The sequence below is a fragment of the Eleutherodactylus coqui genome, chromosome 4, assembly GCF_035609145.1.
Source record: "Eleutherodactylus coqui strain aEleCoq1 chromosome 4, aEleCoq1.hap1, whole genome shotgun sequence".
In the NCBI taxonomy this organism is placed as follows: Eukaryota; Metazoa; Chordata; class Amphibia; order Anura; family Eleutherodactylidae; genus Eleutherodactylus; species Eleutherodactylus coqui.
This window is the reverse complement of record NC_089840.1, coordinates 101,329,657-101,344,664: the sequence shown is the minus strand read 5'-3', so window position 1 is coordinate 101,344,664 and position 15,008 is coordinate 101,329,657. Positions and strand designations below refer to the sequence as shown.

The 15,008-nt window shown below is 39.1% G+C and overlaps 1 protein-coding gene across 3 annotated transcripts in view; it reads left to right on the top strand.

Moving 5' to 3' along the window:
- The first annotated feature begins 474 nt into the window (after nt 1–474).
- Nucleotides 475–15,008, top strand: part of PNPLA4 (patatin like phospholipase domain containing 4) — a 47,191-nt gene continuing 32,657 nt past the window's right edge. For 2 of the 3 annotated variants that reach the window (XM_066598643.1, XM_066598641.1), the window contains exons 1-2: nt 475–514; nt 1,534–1,719. In XM_066598643.1, the coding sequence (XP_066454740.1) occupies nt 512–514; nt 1,534–1,719 (189 nt within the window). In that variant the 5' untranslated portion in view covers nt 475–511. Of the gene's footprint in view, nt 529–1,533; nt 1,720–15,008 lie in introns of all 3 variants that reach the window. The other variant, XM_066598642.1, reaches the window with a different exon arrangement.

Below are 15,008 nucleotides of genomic sequence, written 5' to 3'. Positions count from 1 at the left end.
AATGCGGTGATACAGCAGTAGAATTGTAGTGAGTATATCTGGGATTAGCTCTATATGTCAGCGGAGTGAAGTAACATAGACATCTGTGAATAATACATTCAGTATGATAGGATTCTTTCTGTGTAATAGCAAAAAGTGATATGTATTTGTGAGCTCTGAAATGGCTAAGTGAAAGTCTGTGACAGCATGCCCATGAATTATATATCTGCAAGGGACAGCTGAAGGAAAAGCTGTGTTATACAGGCAAGCTTTTGTACTGCGCTTGGACCAAATGTGCCATAAAAGAAAAGAAAAGGAGAAAAAAGAACGGTTTAGAGGTGAGATTTAGGTCAAGATATACAGCATTTGAATAAGCAGCTTAGCTCAGAGAAAAAAAAAACACCCTTTTTTTATCTATCAGCCGTAGTGAATGAGCCTGGCCTCCTTATTGGGTGTTACAATAATCTCTGTTATTGGGTAGTGACATAGGAAGGAAGGCGTGCAAGAAAAAAAAAAATCCTTCCTGGTTTCTATGGTAAGAAAGAAAAGGTCAGAATACTGGAATAACAAATGTTTACAGCATGCAGCGAGCTTGGATCTGCAGCTCTGGGCTGTATGGGAGCTGGCACAGCCGAGAGAGTGACATATTTTTCTCAGTATTGTGCTGGAACGAGGCGGGAGAGCAGCCTACAGAGCTGCAAAGCCTCTGCTTTATTTGTCATCTGGCTCTATGTAACGAAGTTATTGTAATCTATTTGCTTACATGGTGCTTTTTGTGCCAGCCTCTGGAGTACTTAGACAAGCACTAAGAGTTAGCATAGATACTATGTATAGAAAACAAATTAAATTGCCTGCAAACCAAATAATATTAACCACAATCCATTTTATTCTGCAAGCGTTTCATGTTGCATCCAGGTTTATCATTGTGATGCGCACCACGTTGTCTTTTTGCCAAGTTGCGAGAAGTACCGTAAAAGAGAACAGCTGCCATTTCTGTCTAATTCACATTGCATGTGCCAATGGATTAATATATAATTGACAACATGTGATGCCGCTGGAAGTAAATGCAATATGTTGAAAGGGTGGGTTATCTATCAGCATGCCGCAGCATGAAAATGGCACAAATGAGCCTGGAAAATGGTTTTGCATATTCAGGAGTTAATTAAAGTAAAAAAAAAAAAATTGGCAGAGTCTGGCAATTGCAATATTGTAATATATTTCTTGATTTATGATGACACCACCATACCGAAATAAAATGCCTTTAAGTTCTCCGTCTATCACACACCATCCTAATGCTGAATCAGTCATAATACATAAATGAGACTATTGATAAACGTGAGCCTTAACAGAATATTTTCCAAATATGGGCTGTTTACACTGTGCAGTAGAAGTATTAAATAATATTTATGTAACAAATGTATTTTTATACTAAACATAATAAACACGTAAAAGAAACAAGGACTTATTGGCATCTGTAACATTTATCCTCCTTGATGCCTAGTAAATGTGTGTATTACAGAAACGCAACTGAGTCATTTTACTGACATTTTCCAGGGCACAATGAAGCATTTGAATCTGTCCTTTTCTGCCAGTGGATTTCTCGGGATTTACCACTTGGGGGCAGCATCTGCTTTTTTAAAACATGGTCAGAAGATGCTGAATGCTGTAAAGGTTTTTGCTGGGGCTTCAGCTGGATCCCTGGTTGCTACAGTTCTTTTAACAGCTCCACAAAAAATACAGGTAATTAAAGGTATAAGCTGAGAGTTCAAATAGATAGCCTGCTATTTGCAGATAGGCTGATAATTCTTATCAGACCCTCTGACATATTAACTACTATCGCTTATGTTGTCTAATTAGTTTTTTGATTAAATCAAGCAATAATTCCATCAAACAATAAGTGTAAAAAGCTAAGAGCATTCAAATACATACATCAACATATCTCCCTGTACAATGCCCATCTATTAGAGATTGCAGTCATAGGTAAATGTCACAAAGATGGGCATTATTACAAAAGAGGTGTGACCATGAAAGTTGTACTGAAGGTTACAATGTGGGATGAGTTTTCAGTGATACATAATAGGGTATTGCATATATAAACAATGTCCTAATGTGTATATATACTATTGAGAATGATACATAATAAGTTAGCAGGATTTCTTCAAAATTAAATTCCCTTCCAGTGCATTGCTAATCTGCCGACAAGATAAAAGACTGCTGTTTATGGTAGCATGTATTCTATCAACGGGCTACGGACTGTCATAAAATCACCCCTATCCATTTACTAAGAGCCCACTGGAAATCTGTATTCAAATGCTTATCATCTTCTATTATCATAAAGCATAAAGCGACCCTCCGGTTTTGGGACAAAGTTCTGTCCCAGGACTAGAGGGGATGTATTAGCTGCAGTTGATCTTTCCTGCTGTCCCTGCAATCCGCTGATTCTGGGTCCTGTTTTCAGGGATCCAAGCTGGCCAACACAATCTCAAAACTACCTAATTCTCACAGTGCATTGGTAGTGTTAGACTACTAATGGACTACACCTGCTTTCTGATTGGCCTGAGCTGCTAATGTGATAAGCGCTGATTAATCAGAAAGCAGTATACAGTGTGCGTTAGATAGCTAGAAAATTGCTGCATCTTGGGTGGGTGAAAACAGGACAACAAACCATTGGATCGGAGAAGCTGCGTAGAAAAGTAACTGTAGGTAATTTACCCCTGCCCCTCCTGTCCCAGGACAGCATTTGTCCTGAAACCAAAAAGAGTCGCTTTAACCCCTTGAGTGGCACGCCCGGAAAATTTCCGGGACTAGCTCCACTGCCCATAGCGATATAGCCCGGAAGATTTCCGCGCTATGTATCACTATGGGAGCTGCAGAGCACAATTCCACAAGCTGTGACATTGTGCTCTGCCTGCACAGTCCCACAGAGAACAAAGCAAGGGCTTTGAAAAACCAGCAGAAGATATTGCCGATATGCCGGCAATCTCCTGCTTTGTTTACAGGTTGACATAGAGACCATCGGCTTGTCAGAAGCAAGCCGATGGTCTCCGTGGCAGGGAGAGCTGGTTGTTAGCTGTCAGAGGACAGCTAGGTACCAGCTCTTACAGCAGAGATCAGAGAAAACCTATGATCTCTGCTGTGTTAACCCTTTACATGCTGCAGTCTATGTGACTGCAGCATGTAAAGGGCTGTCACTGCAGCATGTAAAGGGCTGTCACCATCGAACCCCCAGAAAGTGATCAGAGGGTCCTGATGGGTCCCTGTGGAAGTCCCCTAAAGGGACAAAAAAAAAAAAAAGTAAAAAAATTATAAAAATAAATAAAAACACTTGTCTCCCTTTACTTTGTAAAAAATGTAAAATAAAATCACACATGTGGTATCCCTCCGTCGTAATGACCCAGGGAAGGAAGTAAGTACATTATTTAACCCCTTAATGACACAGACCCTTTTTTTTTTCCCCCATTTCTTTTTTTCCTCTCCCTGTTTAAAAAATCATAACTCCTTTATTTATACATCAACGTTGCTGTATGAGGGCTTGTTTTTTGCGGGACGAGTTGTATTTTTCAATGGTGCTATTTAAAGTACCATATAATGTATAAAAAAACTTTTACAAAATTCTAAGTGGAGTAAAATGAAAAAAAAAATGACATTCCGCCATCTTTCAGTGCGTCTTGTTTCTACGGTGCACAAACTGCAACAAAAATGACCTGATAACTTTATTCTATGGGTCAGTGTAATTACAACGATACCAAACTTGTATAGTTTTTTTTTTTGCTGTAGTACTTGTATTTTTTTCAAAGACATTTAATTTTTTAAAATTATTTTCTGCTGCATCTTCTGCGCGCAATAACTTTTTTATTTTTCCATCAACGTAGTTAAGTAAGGGCTATTTTTTTGCAGGATGTCCTGTAGTTTACGTTGATACCCATCCGGAATACATATAACTTTTTGTTCGCTTTTTATTGCATTTTTTCTGTGAAACAGAGTGACTGAAAAAGTGCATTTGTGGCGTTCTTTATTTTTTTTTCAGACTACGTTTACCGAGCAGAGTTAATAATGCCCTACTTTGATAGATCGGACATTTACGGACGTGGCGATACCAAATATGTATTTTTCTTTTAGGATTTAGATTTTTTTATTATAGATATGGCAAAAGGAGGGTGATTTAAACTTTTATTACTTTTTTTTTTTTTTTTTTAAAGTGTGAAAAAGTCATGAAAAAGAAACATAACTATTACAATTTGGTATTGGCATAATCATACCAACCTGTAGAATTACTTTAATACATTATTTATACTGCTCAGAGAATGCAGTGAAAAATAAAAATAAAAAATATGCCAGAATTACAGATTTTGTTAATCTTGCAACTAGAAAAAATGGAATAAAAAGCGATCAAAATTTTACATGTTCCAAAAAAATAGATAAATGAAGACTAGGGTTCCTCCTGCAAAAAACAAGGCCTTCCAGAGCTCTGGCAATAGAAAAATAAAATTAATACGGCTCTTGGAATGTGGCGACACAAAAGCAAACCTTTAAAAAAAAAATGCTTAAAATGTACAAAAATAGCGAAACATAAAAACTGTATAAACTCGGTATTGCCAGAATCGTGCTGACTCAGAGAATAATGTTATCACACTATTTATTCTGCATGTTGAATGCCGTAAAAATGAAATCCAAAAAACAAATGGCAGAATTTCTTTTTTTTTCCCCAATCTCCCTACAAATGTTTTTACAAAAGTTATGCAATACATTATATATATACAAAAATGATGCCATCAAAAAGTACACCTTGTCCCGCAAAAAACAAGCCCTCATATGGCCATGTCAATGGAAAAATGAAAAAGTTATGGCTCTTGGAACGCAACTGCAAAATTAGTTGAAATTCAATGATTAGACCATTTAAAAAACCTGCCCTGGTGGGTACGACAGGGTTGTAGGAAACCCGCCACTTAAAGGGTTAAAGGATGTGGACACCAATAGAAAAATGTTTTCATATGTTAGGCTTTGTTCACATGTGCATCGGAGGCTCTGTTCAGGCCTCTGGCATAGTTCTGACCATAAATCCCAAACAAAATAGCACAACATGCAGCGTTATTTTGTCCGGGAAAATGCTGGATTGCATTACGGCAGCCGTACGGAGCCCATTACTGTCAATGCGTTCCATCTAATGCCGTTTGAGTGCAGAATGTACCAGATTAGTTTATGGTAAGGTTTCTGTCTGTTCATATAACATAACAGAAGAACAGAAACCCGGACAGAGACGTGAACATAGCCTTAGCGGTTACCTTGAGTTTTAAATAGTTACAGTATATTTAAGGATATAATCTTCATGCTTTTATTCATTTTCAATTCCCTGTTTTGCAGTTTACATTCTGCTCCTCCTTTCAAACTTCAGACTTTTCTCATTGTCATTCCTAGTCATGTTAGATGTGAGTTCTATCCAGGATGCTGCTGCCTTCAGCTTGAGAGATCTTTTCATACTTCTAGAAAGAGGATCCAACGTCTTCAGCTTGTAGTAACATTCAAGGCTTTATTGAAGATCGGTACACCGGATGGTATGATAACAGACGCATTTTAGATCATGCATGGGTCTCTTTACTCATAGTTGAGTTATGAGTAAGCTATGAGTAAATACCAAGACACGATCTGAAATGCATCAGCCTGTGTGTACTAATGTTCAGCAACAGAAATGCAGTCCTAAGCTCTCGCTTACGACCTGAAGATTGCAAGCTCAATTCCCGCTTGGTTCAGGTAGCCGGCTCAAGGTAGACTCACATCCTTCCATCCTTCCGAGGTCAGTAAAATGAGTACCCAGCTTTGTCTGGTGCTACATAATTTACCTGAAAGCGCTGTAGAATAAGTTGGCGCTATAAAAATAACAATATATATATTTTTTTCAATTTAGTCTAGAGATTTACTACAAGCTGAAGTTGCTGGATCTTTTACTAAATTTGTTGCTGTGGTGCAGCTCAGCACCCCCATGCACCCTCCACAGGTAAACAGTGTGCTGGCACTCTTCCTTATCTTTTATCACTTGAGTCGACAGATACTGATGAGTATATGATTTTCCCCTTCCGCCCTGGGCCCTTTCTTCTATCATAGATCTCTGATTCTGTGAGCTAATGCCAGTATACCTGTGGTCATTTAAGAACATTCATCTATGATATGGGCGCAATTATGCACCCGTAATATGCTCATGTGAAAGTGGCTTCACACTGATGCTTCTGGCACTCTTGCCTTGTGTTCAAGTTGCGCCCGAGAGGTTTGAGGACAACTCGCATTGGACACCACACCTGTCTGTGTGCTGTCTGCTATACAGATGGCCTGCACATTAACATGTATATGCATGTCCTGAATCCCGTCTGTGAGGCAGACAGGAATAGGACTTATGAGTTTTTTTACACAGCGGTCTGTATAAAAAATGTCAACGAGTGTAGCCCCATAGTATATAATAGGTCAGTTCGTGGTCTGTGAATTAATGCAGCGGCGGGGACACCGGGCGCACACCTGTGAAAAAAAGGCAAGGTAGCCGGTGACTAATGGCAGTGGTGGTTGCTCCACGGCCTTGCAAGAGCAGCGGCACCAACCATGCAGCCAAAACCAGTCTCTAGTTTGGCGTTTCTTATGTGCTACCCATGAGTCGGGCAGGGTATGGTGTTAAAAAGATAATTTGAGTTTTTGTGACACCGGCCCTTGCACCGGCCCCCAACTGTCTCCGGGTAAAAATAAAAAGGAAAAAAAAATTGGGGAATAAACCCCTGTACACTAATCTTTTTCTTTGTTTTTCTCTCTTTTTGGCTTTTGACTCTCCTATTGCAGCTATTTCTCTTTCTCACTGTCAATTTCTCTTTCTTCTATGTCTTCCTTTCTAGACAAAATTATCTTCTATTTTCTTGCTACTTTTAAACACTCTTCTCGTTCGTTAGTACTCACACTTTTGCGTCCTTGTCGCACTATATGTCTTTCTCTCTTGCTCTTGTCTTTGCTTCCTCTCTCCTTGACCGTTAAACTCCAACTCATTAGTCCTAGCTGTAATTGCTCTGATTGGAATGCCTCCACCAATCACAAGCCTACTGCTGGGTGGTGAAAGGTCTAATTAGAGTAAGACACCGGACAGCCAATCAGGAAGGCTGCAGGTTGTCTGACAGAATACATAGTCAGCAATAAATATGCAGTTATCATTTTAAAGGCATATACACATACTTTAAATAAAAGCAATCACATTTATTTTTGAAGTGCCCAACTCTGTGCCACTACATTACCATGGACAGTACACAAACCCAAATATAAGTGTTCTAGAAGCTTTAAAAGAAGGGAAGAATAGAGACGTTCAGGACAGCTGGCAGCAAAATGCTGTCAGATCTAGATGAGAAGCAGCAAGTCAGCCAACTGCTGCGGCGCTTCGGGTATCTGTTCCTTTCTAGCAATCTGATACAGGTCTGGAATTTGTTTTTCCATTTTCTGACACTGATGGGAGTGGTGTTAGGTGAGACTTGCTTTGTCTCACCTGTGATTTGGGAAGACTATTTAACCTGGCCTAGTGATTTGGTTTTTGCTGTCTAATTTCAGTCTCTCTCTAAATGTGATGGCAGTCAGAGCTTGGTGCTGGATCTCCTGTTTGCCTAGTTCTTCTCAAAGCCAAGTACTACGGTTATTATCATTTATATTTTATGTTCTGTGGTTTTCTCCCAACTAGGGTCTGCTAGTGGCCCAGGTACGTGGTCAGGTTTTCCTTTATTATGGCGATCTGTGTATAGGCAGGTCCCTTCCCTGGGTAAGGGTCTATAGGCACAGTGTTTTCCTTGTGTCTGCTTTCTTTATTGCTTACCACTGTTGTGTGCAGTTGCGGTTGGTCTGTTCACAGCCCACGGGTATTTCAAGGCTACGAATCCAGCGTGTCCAGTCTAGACGTGACACCAGCTATGTAATGGAGGTGTCAAAAACTGCAACAACAAAATGGTAGGACATTTTTAATAAGATTTTTTAGTTGCTTAATTTTGAAGTTAGGATGCAAATGAATAATTTAAAAAAAATCATTGTGTCCTTAGAGTTTAAAGGGAAGTCTCGCAAAAAGCAATAATAGTGGCAGCATAAGGAGTAATAAAATAAAATATAACCTTTATTTCTCCATGGTCTTTAAAAAGCTACCTTTTTAAAGATAACCATTGAGAAATAAAGGTTATATTTTATTTTTTTTACTCCATCTTATGCTGCCACTATTATTGCTTTTTGCAGGACTACACATTAGGCCTCCTGGCTCTTGCCTGTTTTTGTGGCTTCCATCTCTTCCACCTCACTCTAAGGAGCAACTTTGTGAGTGCTGCTGTGTATTTCTCTTTAGAGTTTAAAGGGATGGACCCAAAATGAAGAAAATGGAAGAACTTTAAAAAAAAAAAATTGTAATTCATGTAATAACATCCTATTGATCTACAGCTAATGCAATGAGCTGGATCTAGGATTAGCTTGGGTTCACAGGGGCTAATGTACTCTAACTCCCATCCAACTATGTTATAAGTCAAAGTAATGGTGATTGTAGTTTGTAACACCAATTTTCAGCATGCCAGAGTGAGGAACGGTTTTGCAGTCTGGTTCCCATTCAATTATCCTATAAATAGAGTTGATGGTGGAGGAACTTGGTGTTGGTTGCTGGTCTCTGCTTCTGGAGGGCGCTGTAGCATGGTATGGCTTCTCTCAGTGGGGAGGAGCTCCAGGAGTTAAACAGCGAAAGCTCCCTTTGTTTTGGAGGTTCAAGCAAACAAGCTAGTGTTACCTGCAATTCATGTCCATACATCCAAATAGAGAGTTTGGTGGCTGGAAATACCGATTTTCTACAAAGAATTCCCATTCCGCTTGTCTGGGTGTGCGTCTGCGGTCCTGGGAAACAATAAGCGCTGTATCTGGCACCTTTTCCTCTTTCTTCAGATTTAGGGCTGCTTCAGGCAGATGTGTAAGTTCACATTTTTGAACACAAATCTGCTTGCACATAAAAGTGAATAGAACCCATTGATTTCAGTGGGTTAGTTCTCAAAAGTATGTTGTGCGTGCACAGATTTTTCTTGCGCAAAAAAATAGGACCTGCTCTATTTTCCTGAGTTTGCACAGCAAAACTGCCATAGATGTCTATGGTAGGAGCAAAATGAGTGGGCCTTCACCAACTAACTGCAACTCTGCTCTCCAGGACTGGGTGTATCTATGCTACTCTGGGTCCTGCCATTAGCATAGGGCTATGGTGCTAGACAGGAGCCTAAGATTGCAGAGACATAGTGTATGCTCTGGTTTTTGTGGATTTGGGCTTGTTGGTTCTTCAATCACCAAATACATTTTAACAATATTCATGACTATATTACGAAATATTATCTTAATAACTGTTTTCTTGCTGCAAGAATGTGGCAAAAGACGCTGATAGGAAAATGTAACAAAAATGCTTTTTTCCCCTTAAATTCTGTGTGTGAAAGCATCTTTAATCAATGTTTACAGAGGACAGAAAAACCTCCTTAATTAAACAAGGTACAGTACCTGCTGAGAACCAAGATGTGATATAAGAATTTATTCTCGGCTCCATTAAAATAAGGAAAAAAAACTTATAATGACTTTTATAATCTTACACAAATTCAGTAGATGATCAAATATTAGTTTTTTTCTCAGTATAATTAATAAGGTAAAACCTTAGTTTCCAGTACAGACCATTTGCTCTGTTAGTGAGTCATTCAGTGGGAATTAAGAGTTCATTTTGCTATAATTCATTGTCTGCTACAGATAAAAAGTGAACAGATTGCTTTAGCTGAAAGTGGTTCATTTTATACTGTACAATACACTGCAGTACTGGGTAAACATAGATACTGTAATTCACATTACAAATTGCAGAATAAATGTGGCAATATATTACTGAGGGAGCCAAGGTAGTAAGTAACTTCCGCTGTCCATGACCAAAGACAACAGAGTACTTTTTAACACAAGGGTTTTTCTTTTTTTTTTTTTTTTCACCTCTGTTTTTTTTACTATTTTTAGTATGTATTTTTGTGTAGAACAGATCTCTAATAAGGACCCATAAAATTCTATGAACCCATATTGAGCATCTGATTTTACAAGTTTTTTTCTCAAAAAGTGTCATGCAGTGTTTACTGCATGTGAAACTATTTTCAAAACCATGTTTACAATATAATGTGATACGCCAGTCCTGCAAGTCTATACCACAGGACTATAGGTACTACTGATGCCCTCTTACAGTGTTGAGACACACACCAATACTGTGTGCATGGAGGCTTCAACAGACGAACGTGTTTTTGCTTGCTTTTGCACATAGGGAAATCCTGCCTGCAAAACAGAGAATAGAACCAATTTATTTCAACAGGTTCATTCTTGCTTTTTTTCGTGCCCGCTGTATTTGCCAGCGTAAAAAAATAAGAAATGCTATTTTGTGCATATTTGCCTAACAAAGATACCCATAGAAGTCTAAATGCTACACATACCTTCGATCACCGTCATGTCGTTGGGCTAATTGGCCATTTAAATCAGGGCAGGGTTATTGCTCTGCTCATGTGAATGAGCGGTGCTGGGCATCTTTGCGCAGGCACATGTGCAAAACACTCTTGTTCACTGCGCAAAAAAATTTTGCAGGAGTGAGTATATTGCAAAACGCTCGTCTGTCAAGCGCTAACACATCACTGCTTGAGTCTATCCCTTATGGATCATTCACATGGGTGCATCTTCCATCTATATTGTAACCATATTTTATACGGATGAAATATGGACAGCATAGAACACCATTGTTTTCCATTGGTGCATTCTGGCATGCGTTTTTCATGCTTGTATATTACGCATGCGAAAGAAAATTGCGGCCTGTCATCTTTTGGTCTGTATTTTGGACCAAAATTGCCCATTCAAGTCTATGTGAGTGTTTGTGTAGCTCCCATAGACCTCTATGGTGCGCTTTGGTGCACAAACATGCAAAGATAGGGCAGGTACTATTTGTTTTACTCCTTCGAAAAAAAACAGACACAAAAAATGTGAGAATGAACCAATTGAAATCAATGAGTTCTATACTCTGTATTATGCGTGTGGGAATTTCATGCGTGCTAAATTGCAGCGTATCATGCTCATCTGTTTACGTTTTTACAAAGATGCAGTGAATGCGCATGCTACATGCATATTCACTGCGTTTCATGCATGAAACCAGGAGGCAGTGTAAGGGTTTAGTCAGACGAGCGTGGTTTACACGCTGCTAAGCAAGGTGTAAGCCACGCTGCTGTAACCCAAAAAAAGATCATGTGACCGGGCTGTTTCTAGCTCTATGAATGCGCCTGGTCACACATCCGTGGGCTGCGTGCTTTCAAGTTTAGTCAATTGATCTGTCTTGTATTTTTTACACATGTGAAAAATGTTGTGAAAACCCAGGCAAAAAAAAAAATGCAGAAGCACCAAATACGCACATATGCAGTGAAAACAAGGCTATTTTCACACAACAAAATTGCATATGCTTGTGTGAAGGGGGCTTTAGTCTTTTTTGTTGTGATGGTGATAGGTGCCTCAAGTGTCGGAGCAATCTGTCAATGTCATTTTGACAAAAATCTGTAGCCAAGAATGCACTGATGCACAATATGGTAGGGACTGTTCAGGGCAAAGTTGCGAAGCTTGAGAAAATATGTACTGGCATTTAAAACAAAAGAACTAGATGGTAGATGAGTACAATGCAGATTCTTTTTCTATGAAGAACATACTGCATGATTCTCAGTACACAATGTCACTGTAAGAAATCTCTAAAACATAACCTTTATTAATACTAATAAAAAGACCCTGAGCTGATACAAAATAACACTGTTGAATAGAATCTGTCAATGCACAAAAGAAAACAGCTGCTTGTTCAAACAGAATAAGAATTCCTCCAAGGACCAAGAAGGAGGGGTGTTTTAGGGCATAATGGTATGTGGACTAGGCTCCAAGATCAAACCTATAAAAAAGGCTTCACTAAGAATAAACAAAAACTCCTATTTCTACAGTATATGGGGATCTCGTAACAAAACTTGTGAAGCACTGACCCTCAATAGAAATTGTATTATGATAGATCTCAATTTTCTGTCATATCAATAGATATCTAATCCACCACATACAGAGCTGTCCCTGTGAAGATAGCTATTAGTAGCCTTGAGCAACACTTGTCTTTGTTTAGGTATCGCGCTATCACTGATAATACTGTACATAGATTCCTAAATTGAAGCCGTGAGCAATAGCTTTTTGATTCTAGAGCCATAATACCTATGTTAGGTCATAATATACATTCACTGGCTCAATGTGTTTCAGCAATCCCTACAACTGAATTGTCTCATTATAAGCATGTAAATAGAGTGGATAGAGAAAATATAATAAACATGCGCTTTGACTTGATGGTAGGCTGGTGCCAGATAAAGGATGTTTACATAGACCTGATGATGATGGGGTTATCCCTTCAAATAGCTAATCAGTAGGGGGTTACCAAGAGTCATACTCCATTGATCTGAAAATGATGACTTCCCTAACCCCTAAAGACTGCCATACACCTTTTAACGTTGACTGTTAATGGGCTTTTTTTCTAATGCATATGCCTTTTTACAGTGTTGTATCAGAAGACTGGTATCTATCTCCTGAGCCAGAGGGAAAAGGTATTAGGCTGTTGAATGACACCATCTGTCATCCATTGTACCCCTACGATGTGAATGCAGGGTCCTGATGCGTTGCTATGTCACCTGGAGGCTTGAAGATGGCCTCCAGGTCTGCCAAGTATTGTGGCCTATGAGGCTCAGCCTCTAGCAAAGCTTCATAGGCTTTATAACACACCACTAAACTAAATTATTGTAGTGCATTATAAGAACAATGAAAAGTAGTGAAATTCAAGTCCCCTAGTGGGGCAAAAGTAAAAAGTATGGAATTCAACAATGAAAAAAAAAACAAATCGGTTGGACATTAGGGAATACAATGGGCCTGGCACCGAGTTAAGGATAGGTGATCAATATTTAACTGTCATCCAACTCATTTAAACTCGTTTCTACATGCCATGCAGTCATAATGTGTGGTCCTTAACAGCTTAATAGTTCTTGTGAACTGAAGCCACGAATACATATCAGAGTAGTGCACATATCACAGACCATGGCAAATTTCATATTGTCCCCCTTAGTGAGCCATATACTGGAGGTTACATATCAAATATTGTGGTTCTGATAAATCATTAAACCAAATTGACATAGTGAGGAAATATGCTTTAAACTAGCAATATAAAGTTTTAATTAAAGAGTAACTGCCATTAATCAACTGTACAGGCGACGATAAGAAACTGTTTCATGCTGTATCTTATTTATCATATTGCAGAAAAATGCCTTTTTCTCCACTTATGAGGCTCCTTTCTGTCTCCCTTCTGCATTGATCACCAACTCTATTTACTGCTCAATTCAATGATGACAAACTAGCAGCTCACAGGGAAATCAGGTTATTAACTGTCATAGCAGTCTATGGAGAAGGGAGGGAAGAATAAGAAAGGAGCAGCTAAAGAGAGACAGAGGCAAAAGTGGCACTTCTGCAAATTCATGTAACTGTTTTATATCACCCCGATGCAGGATTCACAGTTACTATGCTCAGTACTGTATAATGTTCTTCATGCTGATATTGTGTATGAAGCTATTTAACAGAGAAGGGAACAGAATGTCCTCTCTTACCTGTGTGCTGTGGATGGAAGACATAATAGTAGTTAGTTACTACCTTGACACACCTTGTTACTGTGACACATAAAATATATGCATTGTAGTTAAGTATTTATAGACAACAAGAGAAAATAAGAAATAACACTGTACTTATAAAATACCCTCCCATACTGACAGTATACAAGCTCCCTTCTAGTATTTGTTAATGTCTCTTCAGAAATTTTGTCTCATCATGTGACTGGCAGCCAATCGCTGGCCACAGAGATGACATCATAGAATTAAATAAGTGTCACAGTGACTTGTCCAAAGTAAGACCAAGGCTTGTGGACCAGGAAACTGGGTGTATGAGATGGGAGATTTTTTTTTTTTAAACCCTTATTCTGTTTTTCAGCTTTATCACGGAAGGCAGTGAGGAACCAAATTATTATATCAAAGGATGATAGGAGGTCCTTCCTAAAACTTAATTTTGAATAAACAAAATCTAAAATAGAGGCAAATAACATATAGAATGAAGTATAATAAAGATGTCAATTAGAGATGAGAGAGCATACTCGCTAAGGGCAATTACTCCCCTCCGTTCCCCGCCGCTCCCCGCCCCCTGCCGGCACCCGAATCTTTTTTTCCGAGCGGGCAGGTACTCACTAAGGATAATGCTCACTCGAGTAATTGCCCTTAGTGAATATGCTCGCTCATCTCTAATGTCAATACCACCACCCAGTGAAATTCAAAAACTAGGGATAGTAGCCCTCAATGCACTAATCTCTCCAGAAATAATTTCAGCTGAACAAGAAAGAGAATAGTGAAGGGAGATTCTCCAGTGTAAATGTAAGTGGATGTTGGTAGCACGCACACCCACCCAAGAAAATCACTGGGGTCTCCACAAAGAACACTATATTACTTCAAAGAAGTTAAAAACCAGATGGCATTGGAAGATGAGCCTAAAGGCCCATTTACACGCAACGCTTATTGTTCAAAATTCACTCAATGTCTTCTTGTAAATGCTGCCATAGTTTACTTTTTCAGCCGAACAATGATTTTTGGTTGAGCATAAAATCCATCAGTTGGCCAGAGAGCTGATAGCAGGGACTGAATGATGTGTTCTCCACGGGAGCGCTTATTACATTGTATTCAGCTTGCAGTCCCATTGCAGAACAAAGGAGCTATATACAGAGAACCGACTACCTGCTGTTCTCTGCATACAGCTCCTGGAGGCATGCAAATTAAGGTAATAAGCTGATAATGGGCATTAGTGTCCATTAGCAGTTTATGCAAAAAGATCGCTAAAACTGCCAATCTCCCTATCTCCCTATCTTTTAAAAGAATATTGAGTGATCATCTTTGCATGTAAATGGGCCTTAATGCTCA